Source organism: Manacus candei, unplaced genomic scaffold (genome assembly GCF_025592945.1).
Source record: "Manacus candei isolate 608988 ecotype Guabito, Panama unplaced genomic scaffold, ASM2559294v1 h1tg000114l, whole genome shotgun sequence".
Lineage (NCBI taxonomy): Eukaryota > Metazoa > Chordata > Aves > Passeriformes > Pipridae > Manacus > Manacus candei.
Window position 1 is genome coordinate 653,715 of NW_026138162.1, and position 18,924 is coordinate 672,638.

The following is an 18,924-nucleotide window of genomic DNA, read 5'->3' on the forward strand; positions in this document are numbered from 1 at the left end:
TTAGATTTCCTTTACTATGATATGACTGGAGGAGGCTATGAAGTCTTGGTCTATGAACCCAAACTTCCTAAAGGCTTTGCTCATCTTTAAGTATTTACACATTTGAGTTGTGATCGTTTCCCTAATTTTCTGCAATTTATTTTTTAAGGCACTTAAGCTGGTGACATGCTTCTTCTTGGGAGTGGTTCACAAACAGACATTGAGGAGCAGGTCCTTGCTAAAGAAGATACTACAGGAGGAGCAAAACTTGTATTGTTGTCCAGTATAGCACCTGATAAAGCATTCAGTTATGGACACTCTCATGTAACTAAGGAAATTCACTTAGTGACTCCCATTTTGAGACCTCCACCATCTGTTTGGAATCCAAGCACTACTTTCCTAATGAAAGAACACAGATCAACATCTAACATTTCCCCTAAGAGCCAAACCCATGATTCAGCTATGTCTATATAAGATCCAGTTCCCACTACCACCATAAGCCTAAACGTATCTTTTCTCAGAAAAAAAATATGCACAATAACTATGATCAACTGTCCTTCTGCATGACCTTTCAAGAGTATAGTTTCACTTACCCAAAGGAGAAAATAAAGATAGTCGGAGATTCTGTATAAGTAGCAGGTCTAAATACAGGACTTCCAAGCCCATTCATCTTGGGGTCCAGATGTCAGTAAAAACACAGGAATATTTCCTCTTCCTTCAAACTGATCTTGTAGACAATTTCTCCTTAAGTAGGATGACAAAAAAAGAAAAGGTGTATATATTTACTTTAGTTCCTTCTGTTCTAAGATTTCCAGTCTGTCTGTCAGACAAGACCCATCAGATGACCATAAAACCCTGCTGCACAAATCTGTTGACCAAGTGATCTGTACAGTTCTACTTCATTTCATAAAAATCAACTCCTTCCTCTATGACTATGATGTTTCAATTAGCTACACAGATTAACTATACAGATAATTCCACTGAAATTTATTTTCACTAAAAAAGTGAAGCACTGTGGAAAAACAAAGTATGACCATACAATCCTTATAGGCAAAACAGAGTTGCAGTCTGCAATCCAGTTGTGCATACCTTACAAGATCAACTAGTATCAATCAGCTACATATAGACACAAATCATCACAGATATATGCTTATATATTTGTACTTGAAAATTAAATACAAAAAAAAGGAACCAAAAAAAACCAAGGACATATATGACTATTGGAGGTACTAACATAAAACTGAGATCCCAAAGGGAATTTCAGAAGCCCAGTGATAGAAGAAGTAGAATATATGGTACAACAAGAGTTCTCACAAAGGACTGCTTATCCTATTTAAGTGCTTTATTGTACCTTGTAGAGGAACTGTCAATCAACCTTTCTTTCTATAAAAATTGTAAGAAAGGTAAAAGAAGACAGCTTTCTTGCAATAGCAAAGATTGTGCAGATCCAAGCTGCTTGTTCTTTTCCAGGAAAATTGATCTTAGTATTGCTGTGAAATAGCAACAATGCAGAAGAATTTGGGAAGTGGCAAGCAACCAAGCACACAATGTAGCCCACTTTGCTTTGTAATCACAGTATCTAGATGATTAAGAATAACTAACATCAGAATAGGCTTTAAAAAGCAGGTTGGCAAAGGCAAAGTTATCCTATTAAAGAATTAGTGATGCAGAACTCAGAATGAGGCATACTATCCTCCGGATGAAAAGTACAATGGTTTTGCCTGCCATGCTATCAATAAAAAATTGTCCAATTTTATGAAGTTATTTGTGAAGTTATTTTTAGCACATTGTGGTGAGAAGTATTTTTCATTGCCACAGAAGTATTGTTTCCATGGCAATTTTCTCACTAAACATCTGTTTTATTTGCCTTTACACAGAAGAACAATTCATTTAATGTCTAGTTATATAGTTAAAATCAATTAAGAAATCTCACTGAATTCTTTAGTGGTTCTACAGACAGGGAAGGAGAGAAAGAAAAAAAAGAAGAGAGTAAGGATGGGAGGAAAGGGAGAAAGAAGAAGAAGAAAGGAAAGGAGGGAGGTCTTCTTCTTTTAGACACAATTGATTAAGTTCCAACACCTTTCTTCAATATCTACAAATGAAAAAGAAAAAGGCTACAACTTGTGGCTTTAGTTGTGGCTACAACTAAACAGTCTTCTCTGTCCTAATGGTCCCAATACTACACTGGAGAATAACCCCATTGGAAAAAAAAACACAAGCAGGAAGCAGGTAGGTAGTGGCTGGAAGACAGTGTTAAGCCAAATAAGAAATAAGATCCTGAGACTCAAAAAATGCAGAAGTTAAAAATGAAACCTTAAAGACAGGAAGGTCACAGAACTAATATAAGGCTTATCAAGAAGATCATTACATAAAGACTTGAAGTCTTTCCTCCCTAATGTTGTTTTGTTTACTGAAACTATAAAAACTTGCAGGTCAACAAGTTCAGAGAACTATGGTTTCAAGTACCTGCTATGCATTGAAGTACTGTAGGGAAAAGAATGATAGTACCAGCATGGTTCAACAGCCTCTGTACAAGTTTAGGACTTTTTTGTCATACTCCTTTCCAAAAGCTGGGAGAATAAAACTCATTATCACAGCCAGTCCTGTGTGGCAAGCATTCTTAACATGGGTGTGCACCAGCCTAGAAGAAGGGCTGAGTCTGTGACTTGCTAGGTGGACAGCCCTGCATGAAAGATTTATGCCTGTATGGTTGTGGTGGGTTGACCCCATCTGGATGTCAGGTGCTCACCAAGCTGCTCTATCATCCGAGCAGAGAGAGGCGGAAAAAAAAAGAAAGCAGAAAAAAACCTCACAGGTCAGATAAAGGCAGTTTATCACAGAATATTCTGAGTGGGAAGGGACCCACAAGGATCATTGAGTCCAGCTCCCAAGTGAATGGCCCATACAGGGGTCAAAGCCACAACCTGGGCATTATTAGCACCATGCTCTAACCAACTGAGCTAACCTCAGGGTTAATAACGCGAAAGTGAAGGCCATGCACAGAAGCAAGGGAAAACAAAATATTTCTTCTCTACTTCCTATTAGCAGGACATGTCCATTCACTTCCTGGGAAGTAGGGCTTCTGTATGTGTAGTTGTTGCTCCAAAAGACAAACACCATACTAATGAATGCCACCCATTCCCTTTCTCTTAGCTCTCAGTGCTGAGCAGATGCCATAGGATATGGAATGGCCCTTAGATCAGCTTGGGTCAGCTGTCCTGCCTATGTCCCCTCACAAGAACTTGCCCACCCTCAGTCTACTGGTGAGGGCAAAGTGTTGGAAAGACAGCCTTGCTACTGTGCCAGCACTGCTCAGTATTAGCCAAACACTGGTGTGTTATTAACATCTTTCTGTCACCAACACAGCATGGCACCATGAGGGCTGCCATGGGGAAAAGTAACTCCCTATCAGCCTGACCCCATACAGTGGTAGAGTCTGTTCCCTCGTATGTACTGGTCGGTCAGACTGCGTCTTGCACAGCTGAAACACTGTAGGCAAGAGTGGGAACTTTTGGTTGGGAACATATTTAATGCCTTAAAACACAGGAGTGTTACATAAAGAACAATTGTATCAGGCCAAGGATACATAAGCACAGGTTATATTTCTACATTTCACTAGCTTCAAGTTCTTAACGTTTCCTGTGTGTTAAAGTGTTTCAGTAGTTCAGGCATGCTTTTCATATTTCTTTTTTTTTACCTGCAGCCACCCATCACACAAGACAATTAATTTAAAAGTGATCTAAAAGGGTTTCCAACAAGACCTATTAGAACTTTGGCAATTTGGAAAAATTAGCAAGAACATCTGGATTTTGCTTTCCAAATTAAGAAGGAAATGAAATGAGAATGAAATGAACCGAAGACGATATATTACAAAACAAGTAATTTGAGAAGTGTTTAAATTTCATGGGTAAAGAGTAACTATCCTAAGCTGCATGTAACAAAAGTACAAAAATCTCATGAGTGAGACTTCTGTTTTTTTCACAGTCTATTTTAAATATATGATGAAAAGTGACAGGGCCATTGTTTGTATGGAAATTTTGAGGTGTGCTGGTTAGTTAAGCATGTAATAAAGAGGTTATGAATTCCCAACAGGCTGACAGAAATTTAGGTGTCTGAAAAATACATTGCAGATCTGTGGCTATGAGTTTTCATTTCAGTTTCTTCTTCTTTTTTTTTTTTTTTTTCACTGTGTGATAACTGAACATATGGAGATTAATTTAAGTGTGGGAGTGACAGTGCAGATGTCTAATTAATTGCCCTAGAAAATAAAAAATGTTTCTGCCTTACCCATAGAGGCCATTTGGCTGAAGTAGTGTCTTACATTATCAAAATCTGGATGTAATATGCAATATTTGATGTAAAAACTGAACAGAAGGCAGGAAAACTTAGTCAAGAACCCATCTTAGCCATTAGCCAAGATTTCAAGTTGGAGTAGGTAAGCTGTGCTGACATGTATTTGTTCTGGTTATTGCTCGTCATCCACCAAGGAACTACAAATATGAGTGGGTACAAGTAAAAGAGCGATGAATTTATAAATAAACAAATGGTATGGTCAAATAGACATATAGGCAAGTTTTTCTTCTCACCTCTAGCAGAGAATGTTTTCAGAAGAGATATGGGTGAAACAGAATGTGGTTTGCTTCCCTCACATAGCTCAAGTAGAGACTGGATTTGCATTTTCAGGATTTGGAGATTTATGCTTTGTTAATTCTTGCCTTATTCTTTCCCTACCATTTATTTCCCCATAGCATAAACCATCTGGCAGATAATTTTTAGTAAAGAATTTCCTGAAAGCTCTTCAGTGCCATATTACTTACAGTATGGGGGGGAGGGGGGGTGTTGTTTAGTTGTTTTTCTTTTTTTTTCTGAAGAAGACCTGATGGATGTTGTCATCAGATTGTGTGCAAGTCCCCTCTTCTAATGGGAGTACGCTTTAAGGATTTTCAAGCTGCTAGGGGAGAGAAAGGTGTTTCAAGGATAAAGCAGCTCTGACAACAAACAAGAAGAGAGTGTCCCCAAAAATACATCAGAAATATGCAGTGGTCTCTGTCAGATAGGCTGTAATGCTGATGTAAAAACTCAGTTGTGCCACAGTGCTTCAGACCATTATACAAGTTGTGCCTGATTGCAGGTTTGATGAGTAGACATCGCACTACATAAGTTAGCAGTGAGAGACTACAAAACTCAGTAGTAAAAGATCACATAACTTATTTTATGTCAGGTACAATTAAAGGAAGACAACCACCTAGCAAAAATAGAAACTTGAATTATAGTCCTTGTAAGCATCTCCATCATTATCCTGCAGAGGCATAGCCCTCATAGGTTTATATTGGCCATGAAAGACAATTTATATTCCATTAAAGTCTTCAGAGGCAACACTACTTTTACTTACATGTTTTCTTCTGTGTTTTCCATTTCCAAAAGGCATTGCCTAACAAATCAAATGTTTTGAATCTTGCAAACCTGCCATCAAACATTCAAAGTTCATGAGAACACTTAAGTGCAACAAATAAAGGTGAAAAAGAATGTGATGAAAAGGCAAATAGTTTCACCTAAGAACTGACAGCAATTCAGTGGACTGAAAAAAAAAAAGATATATCATGGAAACCTTTTGTAAGGGTAAAGCAAATTGTTTAATTGCAAGGTTATACTATCATTGAATAGGGAGTAGCAATTATATCAAACTATATTCATAAAAATATAGTCCTGTTATTAACTTGTAAAATTAAATTTAATGAGTGAACAATATATGAAATTTAAAGTCTAACAAAGGATAACAAATCTCGCTTTGTAGATTAGATTTATCTTTAAAAATAAGGATTGTAAACTTTATTAAGGACATTAGAATTTTATAATTTAGAGAACAATCTGATAGCATATATGGTTGATACATATTTTCTTTCACTATATCATCTTTTTCTCAATGCAGTATTAAACCCATTGTTAGAATAAATATTAACTATGGAGGACAGCAAATATCAGAGGAGACAAGAGTAAGATGTGGATATTTTTCCCTCAGCAGTTCTTTAGACAATTAGAAGCTTGACTTTGTCACGCTCATTTTGAGTGATAATTGCTTTTTCTATTTACTAACTAAACTGGTACTATCCAGCAATTAGTGAATTAGTTTTTTAAAAAGCTCTTGCATTGATAGTCCATCAGGAGGCTGTTCCCATTTTAACCACAATAAAAAGTAAGCATATTTTCTTATCAATGTACACAAACATTATTTTAGTTCATTGAATTCTCATTAAACTTTGATATGTCTTCCACAATTTTCACAAATACTATCTTTAACATGAAACTCCTCCTTCTTCAGGGAAATCTGATTATGGTTTGAATATTTTTGCTTTTTAATCAGATTTATGCATAACATGTATCATAGTATAAGAACACTGTGGAAGAATAAAATGAAAGCAACAAACACTAAAAATTATTTCTCCCAAGACATTTAGTATACAGCAAAATATGGCAACTATTCTGTAATCATTGTATTAATTAAACAGACCCTCTAGTCATCAACTAAATGTACATAATCTAGAAATAACAATGGAAAAGCAAGCCAAAAGTAGAGAACAGATAGCCACTGTCAGGAAGGAAGAAGTATTGTGTAAGCTGTATAGAGAAACCTCATAAGTCATGTTTCAAAGCAAGACAAAATAAAAAATAAACAACAACAACAACAAAACAACAATACCCCAAAACTGGTGTGACTAAAACCAAGTGGAAACAGAGCATACCATTGACGTTCATATAGATTATGGTATACAAATGCAATATTTGTCTTAACCACTAATAAAATATCTTTGAAATATTATTTAGATACATTTGCATTTATTACACCTCATTTCATTCGTGGTTCAAAACACAGATTGAAGGAATTGGAACACAGGTGAATGCATTTTATATGATTAATTAATTGTATTTTTGTGCTCAGTTAGTTTTTAATTCCTGTTGACTGACAGAATTCCTCTAAAGACAGCCCTGAAAAATAGAATATGAATGGATTGCACCAGTCCACTAATGAATATCTAATATACAATGACTCAGAGGCTTATGCTTGAGATCTATTATCCCTTTAATTTCTCTTTATTCTGAACAATTAATAAATGTCTTTCTCAATCTCTATATTCTAATAGGTCAACATATACAAAGTGGAACCAGGACTTCGTTGTTTAATTTTCTTCCTTCCTCCCTCCCTCCTACCACTTCAGGAAAGAGGTGAACACTCAGCAATGTCATTCTGCCTTTTCACCCAGTGAGCCATAAAAAAAGCTGGGGAAATTTGAACAACAAAATAAATTGGACCTGCCTGGTGATTTCTATTTAAAAACTACTTTGCGATCCTTGTAACTCTGCTGAAAATGACACAGATTTTGAGGCTTCAGATCAGATGCTTCTTTGATGTATTTCAGGACTGAAATAAAGCTGAAACATACTAAGAAAAAAATTCTTTTTCTCACAATAATGGAAAATAAGTGCACTTGTTAAAGTTTTCAAAGGACAGACTGGACATCTGGCAAATACTTTTTAATATTGCACATAGAAAATAATGACTATACTGAGAGGGATACAGAAACTCCCTGACACACTGCAAGTAACATATTTTCATGAGTTCCTTTAGACAGTTTATGTGCTAAACCTACAAAGGCATGCACAAGTTCAACTTAATATACATACGTATTCTATTTGGAGCTTGTGACAGAATGATTAAAAAAAAGCCCCATGTAACACAGGTATGAGATATATATTATATTCCTTGTTTTTTCTCACATCATTGTATTTACTTTAGTCAACTGTAAAACCAAAAATATAATAAGAATACATTCTAATGTGCAGAACACATTGAAGGAGAAAATAGAAATGTTGAAGTATGCTCTTCGAAAACTCCACCCCTCAACCAACCTCAAAAACAAAATTTTTGAGGAAAGGCAAAAAATCTCAGTCAAAAATGAGAAACTCCATGCAGCAAAAGTACTGCAGTACGGGATAAGAGTAATGCTGTAACTTCATCTCTGAATCTCCTAGCATTATGGATTTAAGAGAGGTGCTTTATCTTAGCTTTACTTGCCTGCCAATTTAATGTTTGATAGTTTTTTATTTAATTTAGGAAAGAGGAATAGACTATAGGGGGAAAAAACCCAAAACAAACAAACAGACTTTATCTGTACACACCATCTGTTTTCTGGCTATAAAGGTCTTAACTTTTGCTGGTTTCATTTCTTATTGTTAACATCCATTGCTTATCATAAAAGTTCTGGTTCTTTTTCTTAAAAAAAGAATGAACTTTTGTATGGTTCCCATATAAACCCATCAGACCTCCTAACTTATTTTCTAAAATGGATATTTTCGCTTGTCTTTGTAGCAGTTAAAATGGATAGCGATATGCATGAGAAAATGACCAACAATAAGGAAAGGAAACATTTTTTTAGGTAACAAGGTGGACTTTCTAATACCAACAGAATTTATGGTCATTTTACTATTAGCTTAAAATTTTTAAATTTTTATTATTTTTGCTAATTATAGAACTGTTTTAGAGTTTTGGCTGGACATATTTTTAGATTAGTTTCCTTTTAAAGCAAGTTCTCCTTATGAATATGCATATTTTTATGTTTATTTATACACACAACAAAATTTTAGAGGGGTATTTTTGACCATTTTCTGAGTGCTTACATTTCCTTGTACTTTGACAGAGCATCACAAATGTCAACAGAACGACAAAAAGGTGGGAGGCAAATAAACATATAGTGATTACAAAGATCTAAGCTTAAGTCTCAATGTCATTTTCAAAACAGGTTGTGATAGCTCTGGCACTTCACCTCTGCAACTCAAACGTTATTCCTAAGAAACTCCATGCACTACATCCATTATGGGACCTGCAGTTGTTTTCTTCCTACAGCTGGCTGGTCTAGCAACAAAGTATGCCATCTCAGAGGAGTTTAGTCTAAACTGAGTCTTCTATCAGGACATGATTGACCAGCTCAGTGGAATTCAAGCCAGGAATGTCCTGCAAGCGTTCTGTACACCAGTATCCCTTTCCTCTACTGGACTCCAACTTATTTCATTCATGTCACTACTTAAGATCATGTCATTTATTTGATCAAGATTATTCATCTGAATTGGAGTTAATTACTAAAAGTTACTAACAAAAATTGCACTAGTTAAAAAAGTTTCATTCATTAAAAATCACTAGCAATGGATTGTTTTTAAACCTAGTTATCCTGGTGTATTTTCCTCCTTTTAACATCTTGGCATACATTCTCCAGATCAAGGGCCACTTAAAAGTAATGGCTGGTAGATGAAGAGAATCCAAAAAATCAGGCAGACTGAAAGAGAAGTTCATCTTATGCACCCACTGTTATCCTTTTGAGAGACAGACATTTAAATTTAAACTGCATACCCTTCTTTACCTCCAGAATTAAAGAAGAAATAGGAAGAACTACAGACTTATCTTAAACATTTAACTTAGAATACATACACTGTCTTCTAGAGCCTGTAGCTTCTCAGCACTGTCTATAAAAGTTTATCAGTACAGGTCTAGATTTGTTCCTTTTAGATGCCCATGTGAAAATAAACAATCCCATAGCACTGACAAGGGAAGGAATAACACACATGAACAGTACAAACTGCAAATTCATCATCTGGTTCATTAATTCCACAGGATGTTCTTGGAGTTCAGTTTGGTTTGGTTTGGTTTGGTTGGCAGGAAGCATGGAAGAGGTGCTACTTGGGAAACAAAGCTAAACAGAAGGCAAAGTGAAGGAAAGAGTACATAAAATGAAAAGAGACAAAGGGAGTTGGGCAGAGAAACAAATAGGGTGGAAGAGTGTGGCTCATGAACTTAGTGCAGGGCTGGGCAAGTCCTAAAGAAAGATCTCCAGAAGATTCCAAATGACTACCTCAACTGTTTCTGAAAATGTACTATGATGTGATTGAATTCTTCACTGGTCCACCTCTGCATTTTCCCTGCATACAGCAGGGAAGTATGAGCACTTGTGTCATCCCCATCATACAATAAAAGTCTCCTCTCTACTACCTTAGTCTGGACCAGATGACAGGGAGAGGTGATTCTAGCTGAGCTTGATTTAAACCTTCCACCCTCCAGTGCCATTACAAGTCCTTCTGCAATGACCTGCAGAGCAAGTATTCCTGTAGAGAGTGATTCATTAAGAGTAAGTAAATATGTGTTTTCAATGTTGATAGCAAAGAACTGCACAAATATGCTAGGATAGTGATTCTCAGATGCTTTCAACCAGTGGATTATCACTAGACCTTACATATGCTGTCAAAGACATCTCATACAATTATTCCTAACTGTAGTCTCACAGACCAGCTGTGGGCCTTTTCTGGTCTCCTGGTGAACCATTCTCAGTGTATGGCTTGCAGTTTAAAAGTGTGGCCAGGACTTGGAGGTTTGAATGTGAAAGGCACTGAGAACTGGCTGAACAGTGAAACAAAGTGGTTGTTTTCAACATCAAGCTGAGTGAAACACAAAAGATAAACAAATCTAAGTTTTACTGTAAATCTAAAATTGAATAGATCTAAAAGCCTTTAATGTGTATTCATTTTAAAACCCCTTTTAGTAATCCAGTACATTTTTAGTAACATAGGTGTCAGATTTAGTAACTATTAGGCATGTGCAGCTCTCACTGAATCCAATCAGAGCTGAAGATAACAGAACTGCTAATGTTTGGACTGCTGTCACGTACAAAATATTCTTCTATCTTTTAATCCACTTCCGTCCTAAAACAAACTGCCCTTACTGCTGCATAACATGTCATAGCCTGAAGAAAACCTGCAGCAGTACTATCACTAGATGTGCCCATAACATCATATATTCAAGCTCTGGTGGGTCAATACAAAGGTGCCACGGTATGAGATTGGCAAAAGGAAACTTAGGCAGAGGAAAATCCTATTTATATTTTCTACTAGTACATAATAGAAATACAGTTGATGTTACAAGGACTTAGTTAATTTTCCTCGGTTTTATGAGCTAACAAGCAACATTCTGAATTATTTTTAAAAGTTTGTTTCTACTCACCTTAATGACTGTGCTATTACCTGATAATACAGACAGTGCCTTAGTCAAGACTTTCTTCTTTTGGCTGCTCATAGTCTATGCTTAAACATTATAAGCATACTTGATTTTATATATACACAAATATCAACATTTTATGTAATACTTTTGTTATAATTTATATTACTATGGAGAGGTGTTTGTTTTGAAGCTTTGATGCTAGATATTTTATTTCCACACTTTTTCATAGATATCCAAATTTTGATCTTGATAAGTTTCAGATCCGTTATTTGTAATTTGAAAAGATTATTCCTGAATAAGGCTTGCAAGGCTGAGCTCAGAGTTTTAAATCATGCATGTGAAATAGGACATTAGTAATATTCTTTAAATGCAAATTTATATAGGTGGGTATCTTAAAAACAGCCAAGATGATTTAGAGCAGTATCTGATCAACAAGAAGAAATAATTTATTTGGCTATGTTCTGGTCATCGTTTATCATTTTAATGATTAATGCTCGACTGAGGTAGTAGGGATAAGGTAGTTCATTTTTTCTGTTCGTCCTACTTGAAGGAAATGTAAAATGGGAACTATTAGCTCTGATGACTCTTAAATGTTTCAAAACCATCTTGAACAATCGCCAAGGGGCAGAAATGCTAATGTTTGCTGAAGGAACTAAGGCTTAACTGAATTATCTATTTTCTTATCCAAAGGACTTTGAAGTAGCATTGCTAAGAGATTTATTGTTCTCCTGAAGACAATTACCCAGCACTGATGAGAGAGGGAGGGGCTACATTCACTCTTCCTAAAACCAATTTCTTTTGAGTCAGGAGCATGAGTCTGACTGGTCAGTGATGTTGATGCTAGCCTCAGAGAGAGATAGCATGGTTACCCGTTGTTTCTTATCTTGGGGAGAAGAGGAAAAATAAACAAGGCCCTTGGCGCTCGATCACAGAGGAGAGGATCACAAAGTTACAATTTACAAACCAGCTATTCAGTCAGCATCAATGGGAATAGGTTCACAAAAGGAGTGAAATTGTTGAAGCCCCACAAACACCAGCTGAGAAGAGGCTCTCAAAGATAAGGCCACAAGTTCAGCACACAAGTTCAGCAGAGAAGCCTTAAAAAGCAACACATCTAAACACACCCACAGTATCACAAACCAAGAACTAACACTTTTATTTCAGTCCAGAATTGTACATACCATGAAACCCCAAAAGCACTTTTGCACTTTAGTAAGTATAATGGACACTGCCACATTTTGAGTTCTGGGATGATAGGTGAGTGCAGGAGCAATACATATCCATGCTGAGGACAGACACCAAGAGATGATGGCTAACAGTAGGTCCAGGGAGACAGCAACAGCAGTGTATTTTTAACAAACACTCCTAGTGAACTGGACCAAATTGCTTCCAGGACAGCCTTGCTTAAAAGGCCACCCTTTAGGAATTCAAGAATTAATTGGCACGCGTCTGGACACGGGGGAAAGTATCAGCTCTAAACTGGTGAAGTGTTATGTAGGAAAAGTCACTTCCATACAGGTCACTGGGTGTTCACTTTATGCATTTTTCAGTAGTTATTTACAGAGTGATAGCATACATGCATTCACCAGTCATTTCTCACTTTCTAAGAGGCAGCTATGGTCATACTGTCTCATCGCCATCCATACTTGGTTTTATTTATTTTTTTTGTTTTGTTTTATCATGAAAAGCTTCCCAAACATGTTTTTTTCCCCCTGCTCTTAACAGTAATGTAAATTATTGCTATCCTACTCTGCTCTGTTTTTTCCCTTCTACTCTCTCATGCCTGATCAAACTCTTTTAATTGGTCAGATTCTCCATCAATTCCAGGATTTATATTTTGGTTTGTTTTTTCTTTGCATGTAGACATTGTGCCCTTGTTCATGAAACATTTTTCCACTCTTTCATCTTGTCTAGGACTGTAATGGTGCTGGGCTGCAGTGGTACCTGAGAAGAATATGTAAAGAAAAAACAGTTAACATATTAAATTCAGCACAATAACTATTACTTCTCACATATCTTTGCTTATTCTTTTAACCTTTCACCCTTCTGATCCTGCAGTATCACAAGACTATCACAGCAGAAGAACATAAAAGTAGAAGCAAAAAAAATAATAATTAAAAAATATTGGGAGGGAAACTGAATAGAGAAAATAAAATCAGCTATTTTAAGTTATCATATGCATTCACAAGAGGAAACATATCATGCACAAATCCTGAGCTCCTGAACAATCAAGAAAAATAATTTTGAGCTGATAAAAGTGCAAATGTTTACAGATAGGCCTCTTTCCTAAGGGTGGGGTGAACTCTTTCAGGATGAAATGGTGATATTGTTTTGTTTCACCAGGTCATTGCTAGGTTGCAGGGGTGGACAATAGAGCAACTTGGTCATTGTGGCACCTACAAGACAGTGAGTGGTCTATTGCTCGCTTATCTAGATGGTCGTTTAGTCTTTTAGGCAACAGATTGATCTTTTAGGATGTAGGATAGTGGAAACATCACTTCAGGGCCTGTCGGGAATCAGGGCAGGACCTCAGCCAGGAGCATGGAGAACAGGAATCTTCTCTAGGGCGGATTGCAGAACGTGGTCAAACAGTGGTCACAGCCGAGAAAGCCGACTGGGAAAAGTGTAGCTTGTATGGAAAACATTTGGTTCTGTAAAACCTGTGGAAACTTTAGACACTCATCTCTCCCTGCTCAAACGCAAATATTTTCCTGACTTCTCACACTTTCTCTGTGCTCTCCACTTTCATCCAATTTAATAAATTGACTGAGTTTGAACGGGATCAGGACTAGCAGAATAGCCAAGAAAACAGTTTCCAAAAAGTTAAGATCTATACAAAAAGTATGCAAAGTCTGTTTTCTACTTTCTCTTCTCAGATCACACCCATCATGAGATTTGGCCAAAAGGCCCCTAGTTGATATGGGATGGTGAAGTCGTCCCTCAGACCTTTCATCACCTTATTAATTTTTCACCAAATACTGTAACAGTCCAAATTCTCCAAATTCATACTCTTTATGTTAAAAGTCTCATAGTAAGTAGATCAGATACAGGCAACCCATCTAAATTCTCTGCAACACATTTTCTTCATCTGTTAAAATGTATGATGATTGTGTTTGTAGAGCGGTGGTCATGGAATAAGGTGAAGTGTTGGCACTGATTTGTCAAGCCTGGCCTTTTCAAAATGTCTGCAAAACCACCCTGAATCTTTCTGAAACGGTACTGTTTCCTCAAAAGTTAAATGAAAGATCTCCAGAAATATTCCTTTGTGCATCTTGGTTTTGCTTGTTTTATACCATTGGTGACCTATACTACACGGAATGTTTTCTGTTAGTCAATTACACATATTAACCTTTAGAAATAGCAGGAGCACCTATTTTCTCACAAAAAAACCCCACATTAAGAGTGTGGGAGATGGAGTATTAATTTGGAAAACATTTTTAAATCCTCGGGAAGAAGATTCTGTGGAGATAGAAGAAATTTCTTACTTTCAGTCAAGGTGCTGCATGTTTTTATGCTAATCCTGTATAACAGTGAAAGGGGAGCATTAAGTAACTATTATGCCTTAAAAATGTATCCACTTGGAGAATGCTAGTATAACAGTATCTCAAAAAGTTGATGTTGATATGTACCCTTCCCACCTTTCTTCCTTCCTGTGAAGAAAATAGGACAGTATTCCTATTCCACAGACAAAGAACTTAAGCACAATATACCTACCTTTTCTCGAGACAAGCAGAAGCAGGTACAGACACGTACCCAAACTGCAATGTGTTAAACACATCATCTCCTTTAGCTGTACCACAGCTAGTTTTATCTGCCTTAGAGCTAGGAGAGGACAGAACTGTGCAGAACACATCTGCCAGTCTTACAAAGCTGTATTGAGAAATGCAATTTCCAAGTGCCTGGGGAAGCCTCCCTGAGCTACAGCCATCAGTGCAGAGGAGGGTGGTGAACTGCAGACAGGAGGAAAGAAAATTTCTTTTATATATGTTCAGATAGTTTTATATTCTCCTTTTGGGAAGAAATGCAAGAAATCTCAACAGAACAGGATTGCTTACCTCATTATTTTGATTTTTCAATTGACCTCTGGATATGGAGAGGTAAGGTAGTATTTTTAGCAACATCCAAAATGGGCAGGAGCCATTTAGTGCTCACAGTCTCCTTTGATTACCTCTCTTGAACAAGGAGAAAAATGTAACAGAGATTCAGGTAAGAAAGAAAGAGACAATGAACCTCAGGCAAGTCATAATAATAACGTAATTAGGATGATTTATTTATTTGCCAGTCTTTGTGGGCTGCTTTGTGCTGACTTCATCCTGTTGCTTTAACCCTCTAGGCTCTGCACCATCTCGGGTCTGCCACTGTAGTGATACATAAGCTTCTCCGTTTCCTTTGCAGCACTGTTTCTGACAGCGGTGGGATTTGATCGGTAACAAAAGCGAAGAAAGGTATTACTTATGCAGGCTCAAAGAACCTGACAGCCTGGGACACAGCTGGCCAGTCACTCCACCGAGATGCCCAACAGAGGGGTGCAGAATGTGTCAAAACACACCTCAAAAAACCACACAAAGGGGTTATGGAATGACATACAGCTTATGCATGGCTATTTTTCTTCGCGGGGACGGGGGAAGACCTACTGCACTGGAAGGGGAGAACTGAAATCAGGGTTTTCATTTCCAATTTAATTCCCAGCCCTGTTATTCACTTCCAGCATCTCCCCGGAGAACTCACGTGGGCTCAAACGTTGATAACCCCATTTTTCTCTCTCCAATCGAAGAGCCTTCGTCTGGAGACTGGGAGGCGTTGAACACCTGCGGCCTCCACAACTTCCCCGTTCTCCCAAGGGAGCTGCCAGGGTTCCCCCAGAGGCGGGCACGCCTGACGGGAGGCTGGACCCGGAGCTCCCCAGTCCCCACCACGGGCAGCGAGCGACACGCTCGTTCCTGCCGCTCCAGACCCGCCCGGCGGCCCCACGCACAGGAACCTCCCGCCGCAGCACACCCCGGCAGCTCCAGCACAGTCTCGCCCAGGCTCCGCTGTGCCCCCCGCGCCCGCTGCTCGGCTGCCGCCAGCGCGGCTCCCACCGACACCGCCCGGCGGCTCTCAGGAGGGGGAGGCCGTGGGGCGACACCATCCCAGGCCCCTGCGGTCCGGGCACGGCACGGCGGGCACAGAACAGCATTGCGGGCACAGCGCCCCCGCGCCCCCTGGGGCAGGGGAGGACCACGCCCCGGGCGCCCGGCGGTCCCTTCGGGCGGCTCCGCCTCCCCCCCGCCCCCGCCCCCGGCACAGGCCCGGCCCCGCGCACGGCCCCCGCCCACCGGGCAACCGGCGCGCCTCGGTCGGGCCCGGCGACCGCCCCTCCATCACAAGCCCGCGGCCTCTCCCGCCGCCGGGGGATCCCCGCCCCCGCGAGGCAGCCCTGTCCCCGCTGGCGGCGGCCCCCGGCCCACGGGCGGAGGGACGCGACGCCCCGTGTGGCCCCGCCCCCGCCCCGCCCCGCCGGAGCCGCTCGTGGCAAAGTCACCGACCCCCGAAGCCCGCCGGGCTCCATCAAACGACGCGGCCCCGCCCGCCGACGTCATGGAAACAACCGCGTCAGCCTCCCGCCCGCCAGTGGCGGCGGCGGCGGGCGGGCAACGCCGCGGGGCCCCGCCCCCGTGGGCGCCGTGCCTACCGGGGCCCCGCCTCCGCCTCCCCCATTGAAGACGCTGCACGCCGGGACCCCCCTTCCTCGGCCGGGCGAGGGGCCCCGGTCACGTGGCCGGCGCTCCGCGGGCGGTGAGGGGGGCGCCGCGAACCGGCGGGCGCGGCGCCGGGAGGGGAGGGGGCGGTGGGCGCGGGCAAGTGAGTGACCGCCGCGGGCGGAGGCGGGAGGCGGGCGGATCGCCGCGCTCCGCCCCGCCCCGCCCCGCCCTGCCCTGCCCGGTGGCGCCCGGCTCCTGTAGCGGGTGCTCTGCGGCGCAGGGGCTCGGCGGCGCGCTCGGCACTGCCCGGTGCGTGCGGGGGAAAGCAGGCGGGCGGTCGCCGGGGAGCGGCCGCGGCGGCGGGAGCGCCCGCGAGGAGGGCAAATCGCCGATTCCTGCCGGTGAGGCGACGGGGGCGGGGCGGGCGGTCCGCGCCCCCCCTCCTTCCTCCTCCTCCTCCTCCTCCTCCCCCTCCCCCGGCTCTCCCCGCGCCGGTGCCCCCTCCTTCCCTCCTTCCCTCCCCAATTCGGTCGCCGCTTCCCCCCCGCCCCCTCTCCCGCCCTCCGCCCGCGGCCGCAGGGCGGGGGCGGCGCGGCGGGGCCGGCCAGGGCGGGGAGCGCGGGGACCTTGTACGCTCGGCGAGCGAGCGAGCGAACGGCGGCAGGTTCACGGGCGCCTCGTCCCGGCCCCTGGCTGGCTGCTGGTCGGCCCCACGGCGCCGAGGTAAGCGCGGCGGCGGTGGCGGCGGCTCGGGGCGGCTAAGCTCCCGGCTGGCCGGCCGGGGCGGACGGCAGCGTGGCGGCAGGTGCAGCGCTGCTCCGCTTCCCCCGCGGGGCTGCGGGCCGGGCTCGCCAGGGGGACGGCGCGGCCGGAGGGGCTCCGTGCCGCGCTCCCAGGCTTTCGCCGCTTCTCCGCGCAGGTAACCGGAGCGCGCACCTGGACGCTGCCGTGCAGCCGGGGCACGGCGTGACCTTGAGGGCAGCAGATGCGGAGCTGAGCCTCCACGGGAGCGCAGCGCCGCGCCGTCGGGGACCCCGCGGCCGGACACGGCCGGCACGCCACGGCCCCGCAGCCCCCGGCGGGCGGGCGCGCTCACGCCGCGGATTAAGGTGGTGCTCAGCCCCCGCCGCCCGCCGGGTTAAGTAGCCGGGATTAGCCCGCTGCGGCAGCACGACACCGACATCCCTGGCGCTTCTTCGCCGCCCCGCGGGGGCTGGGAGCCCGGCACCCGCCCCCGCGCAGCCTCCCCCGCCGCCTCTCTACGTCCCTCGCCCGCCCGCCCGCCCGCCGCGCCCCCAGGGTGGTGTTTTTGGCCGTGGCTGAGTCGTACGCCGCTCTCCGTCGGAGCGGGCGGGCTGATTTGATTTATCGATGCCTGGCCGGGCTGCTCATCGACCGGTGTGCGTGGACGGGGAAGGGATGCGGCATGGCTTCGGGTGCTGGGAAAGAGAAGCCCTTGCGGGCGTTGTTCCGCGGGTGAGCCTGACCCCGCGCGGGGCCGCTTCGCGATGGGAAGCGCCTCTCACGGCGGTGTCATCCTCGTCCTGGCGGTGCGTGTAACCTTTGATGTAGCACCACGTGAGTTTGGGAGCTGGCTGGAGCCTCCGCCGGGGGATGGCTGGCCACTGCCGAGCGCAGTCGGTGCTCGCCGCTCGAGGGGGAGCGGAGTGGGGCGAGTGTCCGCGCCGCTGCCCGCCCGAGCTTCCCCCCGAGCCCCTCGGTCTGTCGGTAAAGGCTGAGGTCGGAAGGATTTAGGATTTGGGGAGGAAGGTCTCATGGAAAGCTGACAGGCAGAGGTGGTCTGTGGTCCTGGGGAGCGTCTCCTTTAGTGTGGCGGTGCGAGCGATGTTTACCGGGGGCAGGAGGGGGCTCGGCCTGAGCTCGGAGGCGCGTTTGGAAACCGAGAGCTGTGACTGAGTCTGTCCCAGGGTTCGCAGCCTGAGGGGCAGCGTATTAGCACAGCTGTAACAGGAGTCTGTGCCGTGCTATGAGTGTTCCATACACCACATAAATCTTTTTTACGTTTGACTTTTTACACTGTAGCGGGTGGGTGAAGAGAAAGATGCACAGTAGCAAAATTTCAGTGGCTTTTTTCTTGTCATTTTAAGATCCACGTTAGAGAAACCTTTATCTACCCGTTATATACGGCATTCTTGAATTTGTAAATTCAGGCGCTGAGGCTTTCCTCTCAAGATATGTTCAGAAGGAACTGGCGGTAGTACC

General features: G+C 43.1%; 2 protein-coding genes across 8 annotated transcripts in view; one reads left to right on the top strand and one right to left on the bottom strand.

The window, feature by feature from the left end:
- Positions 1–12,147: 12,147 nt before the first annotated feature.
- LOC127461885 (serine/arginine repetitive matrix protein 1-like) lies at positions 12,148–18,129 on the bottom strand. Its single transcript, XM_051770079.1, has 5 exons — positions 18,077–18,129; positions 17,335–17,672; positions 16,692–17,218; positions 14,732–14,967; positions 12,148–12,961 (listed from the first exon to the last, which is right to left on the bottom strand). The coding sequence occupies exons 1-5, from the start codon at positions 18,127–18,129 to the stop codon at positions 12,928–12,930; spliced, it is 1,188 nt and encodes a 395-aa protein (XP_051626039.1). The 3' UTR covers positions 12,148–12,927.
- Positions 16,714–18,924, top strand: part of ATP2B1 (ATPase plasma membrane Ca2+ transporting 1) — a 62,261-nt gene continuing 60,050 nt past the window's right edge. For 5 of the 7 annotated variants that reach the window (XM_051770086.1, XM_051770080.1, XM_051770087.1 and 2 more), the window contains exon 1: positions 16,970–17,102. The gene's annotated coding sequence lies outside the window, so the exon portion shown is untranslated. Of the gene's footprint in view, positions 16,796–16,969; positions 17,103–17,244; positions 17,425–18,924 lie in introns of those variants that run through there. The other 2 variants (XM_051770082.1, XM_051770081.1) reach the window with 2 other exon arrangements.

Coding starts and splice junctions, on each gene's coding strand:
- LOC127461885 (XM_051770079.1), bottom strand. CDS start 18,129: ATGCCGCATCCCTTCCCCGTCCACGCACACCGGTCGATGAGCAGCCCG. Junction 17,219..17,334: donor CGCTCGCTCGCTCGCCGAGC/GTACAAGGTCCC, acceptor CGAATTGGGGAG/GGAAGGAGGGAAGGAGGGGG. Junction 12,962..14,731: donor TCTGCTTGTCTCGAGAAAAG/GTAGGTATATTG, acceptor TATTCTTCTCAG/GTACCACTGCAGCCCAGCAC.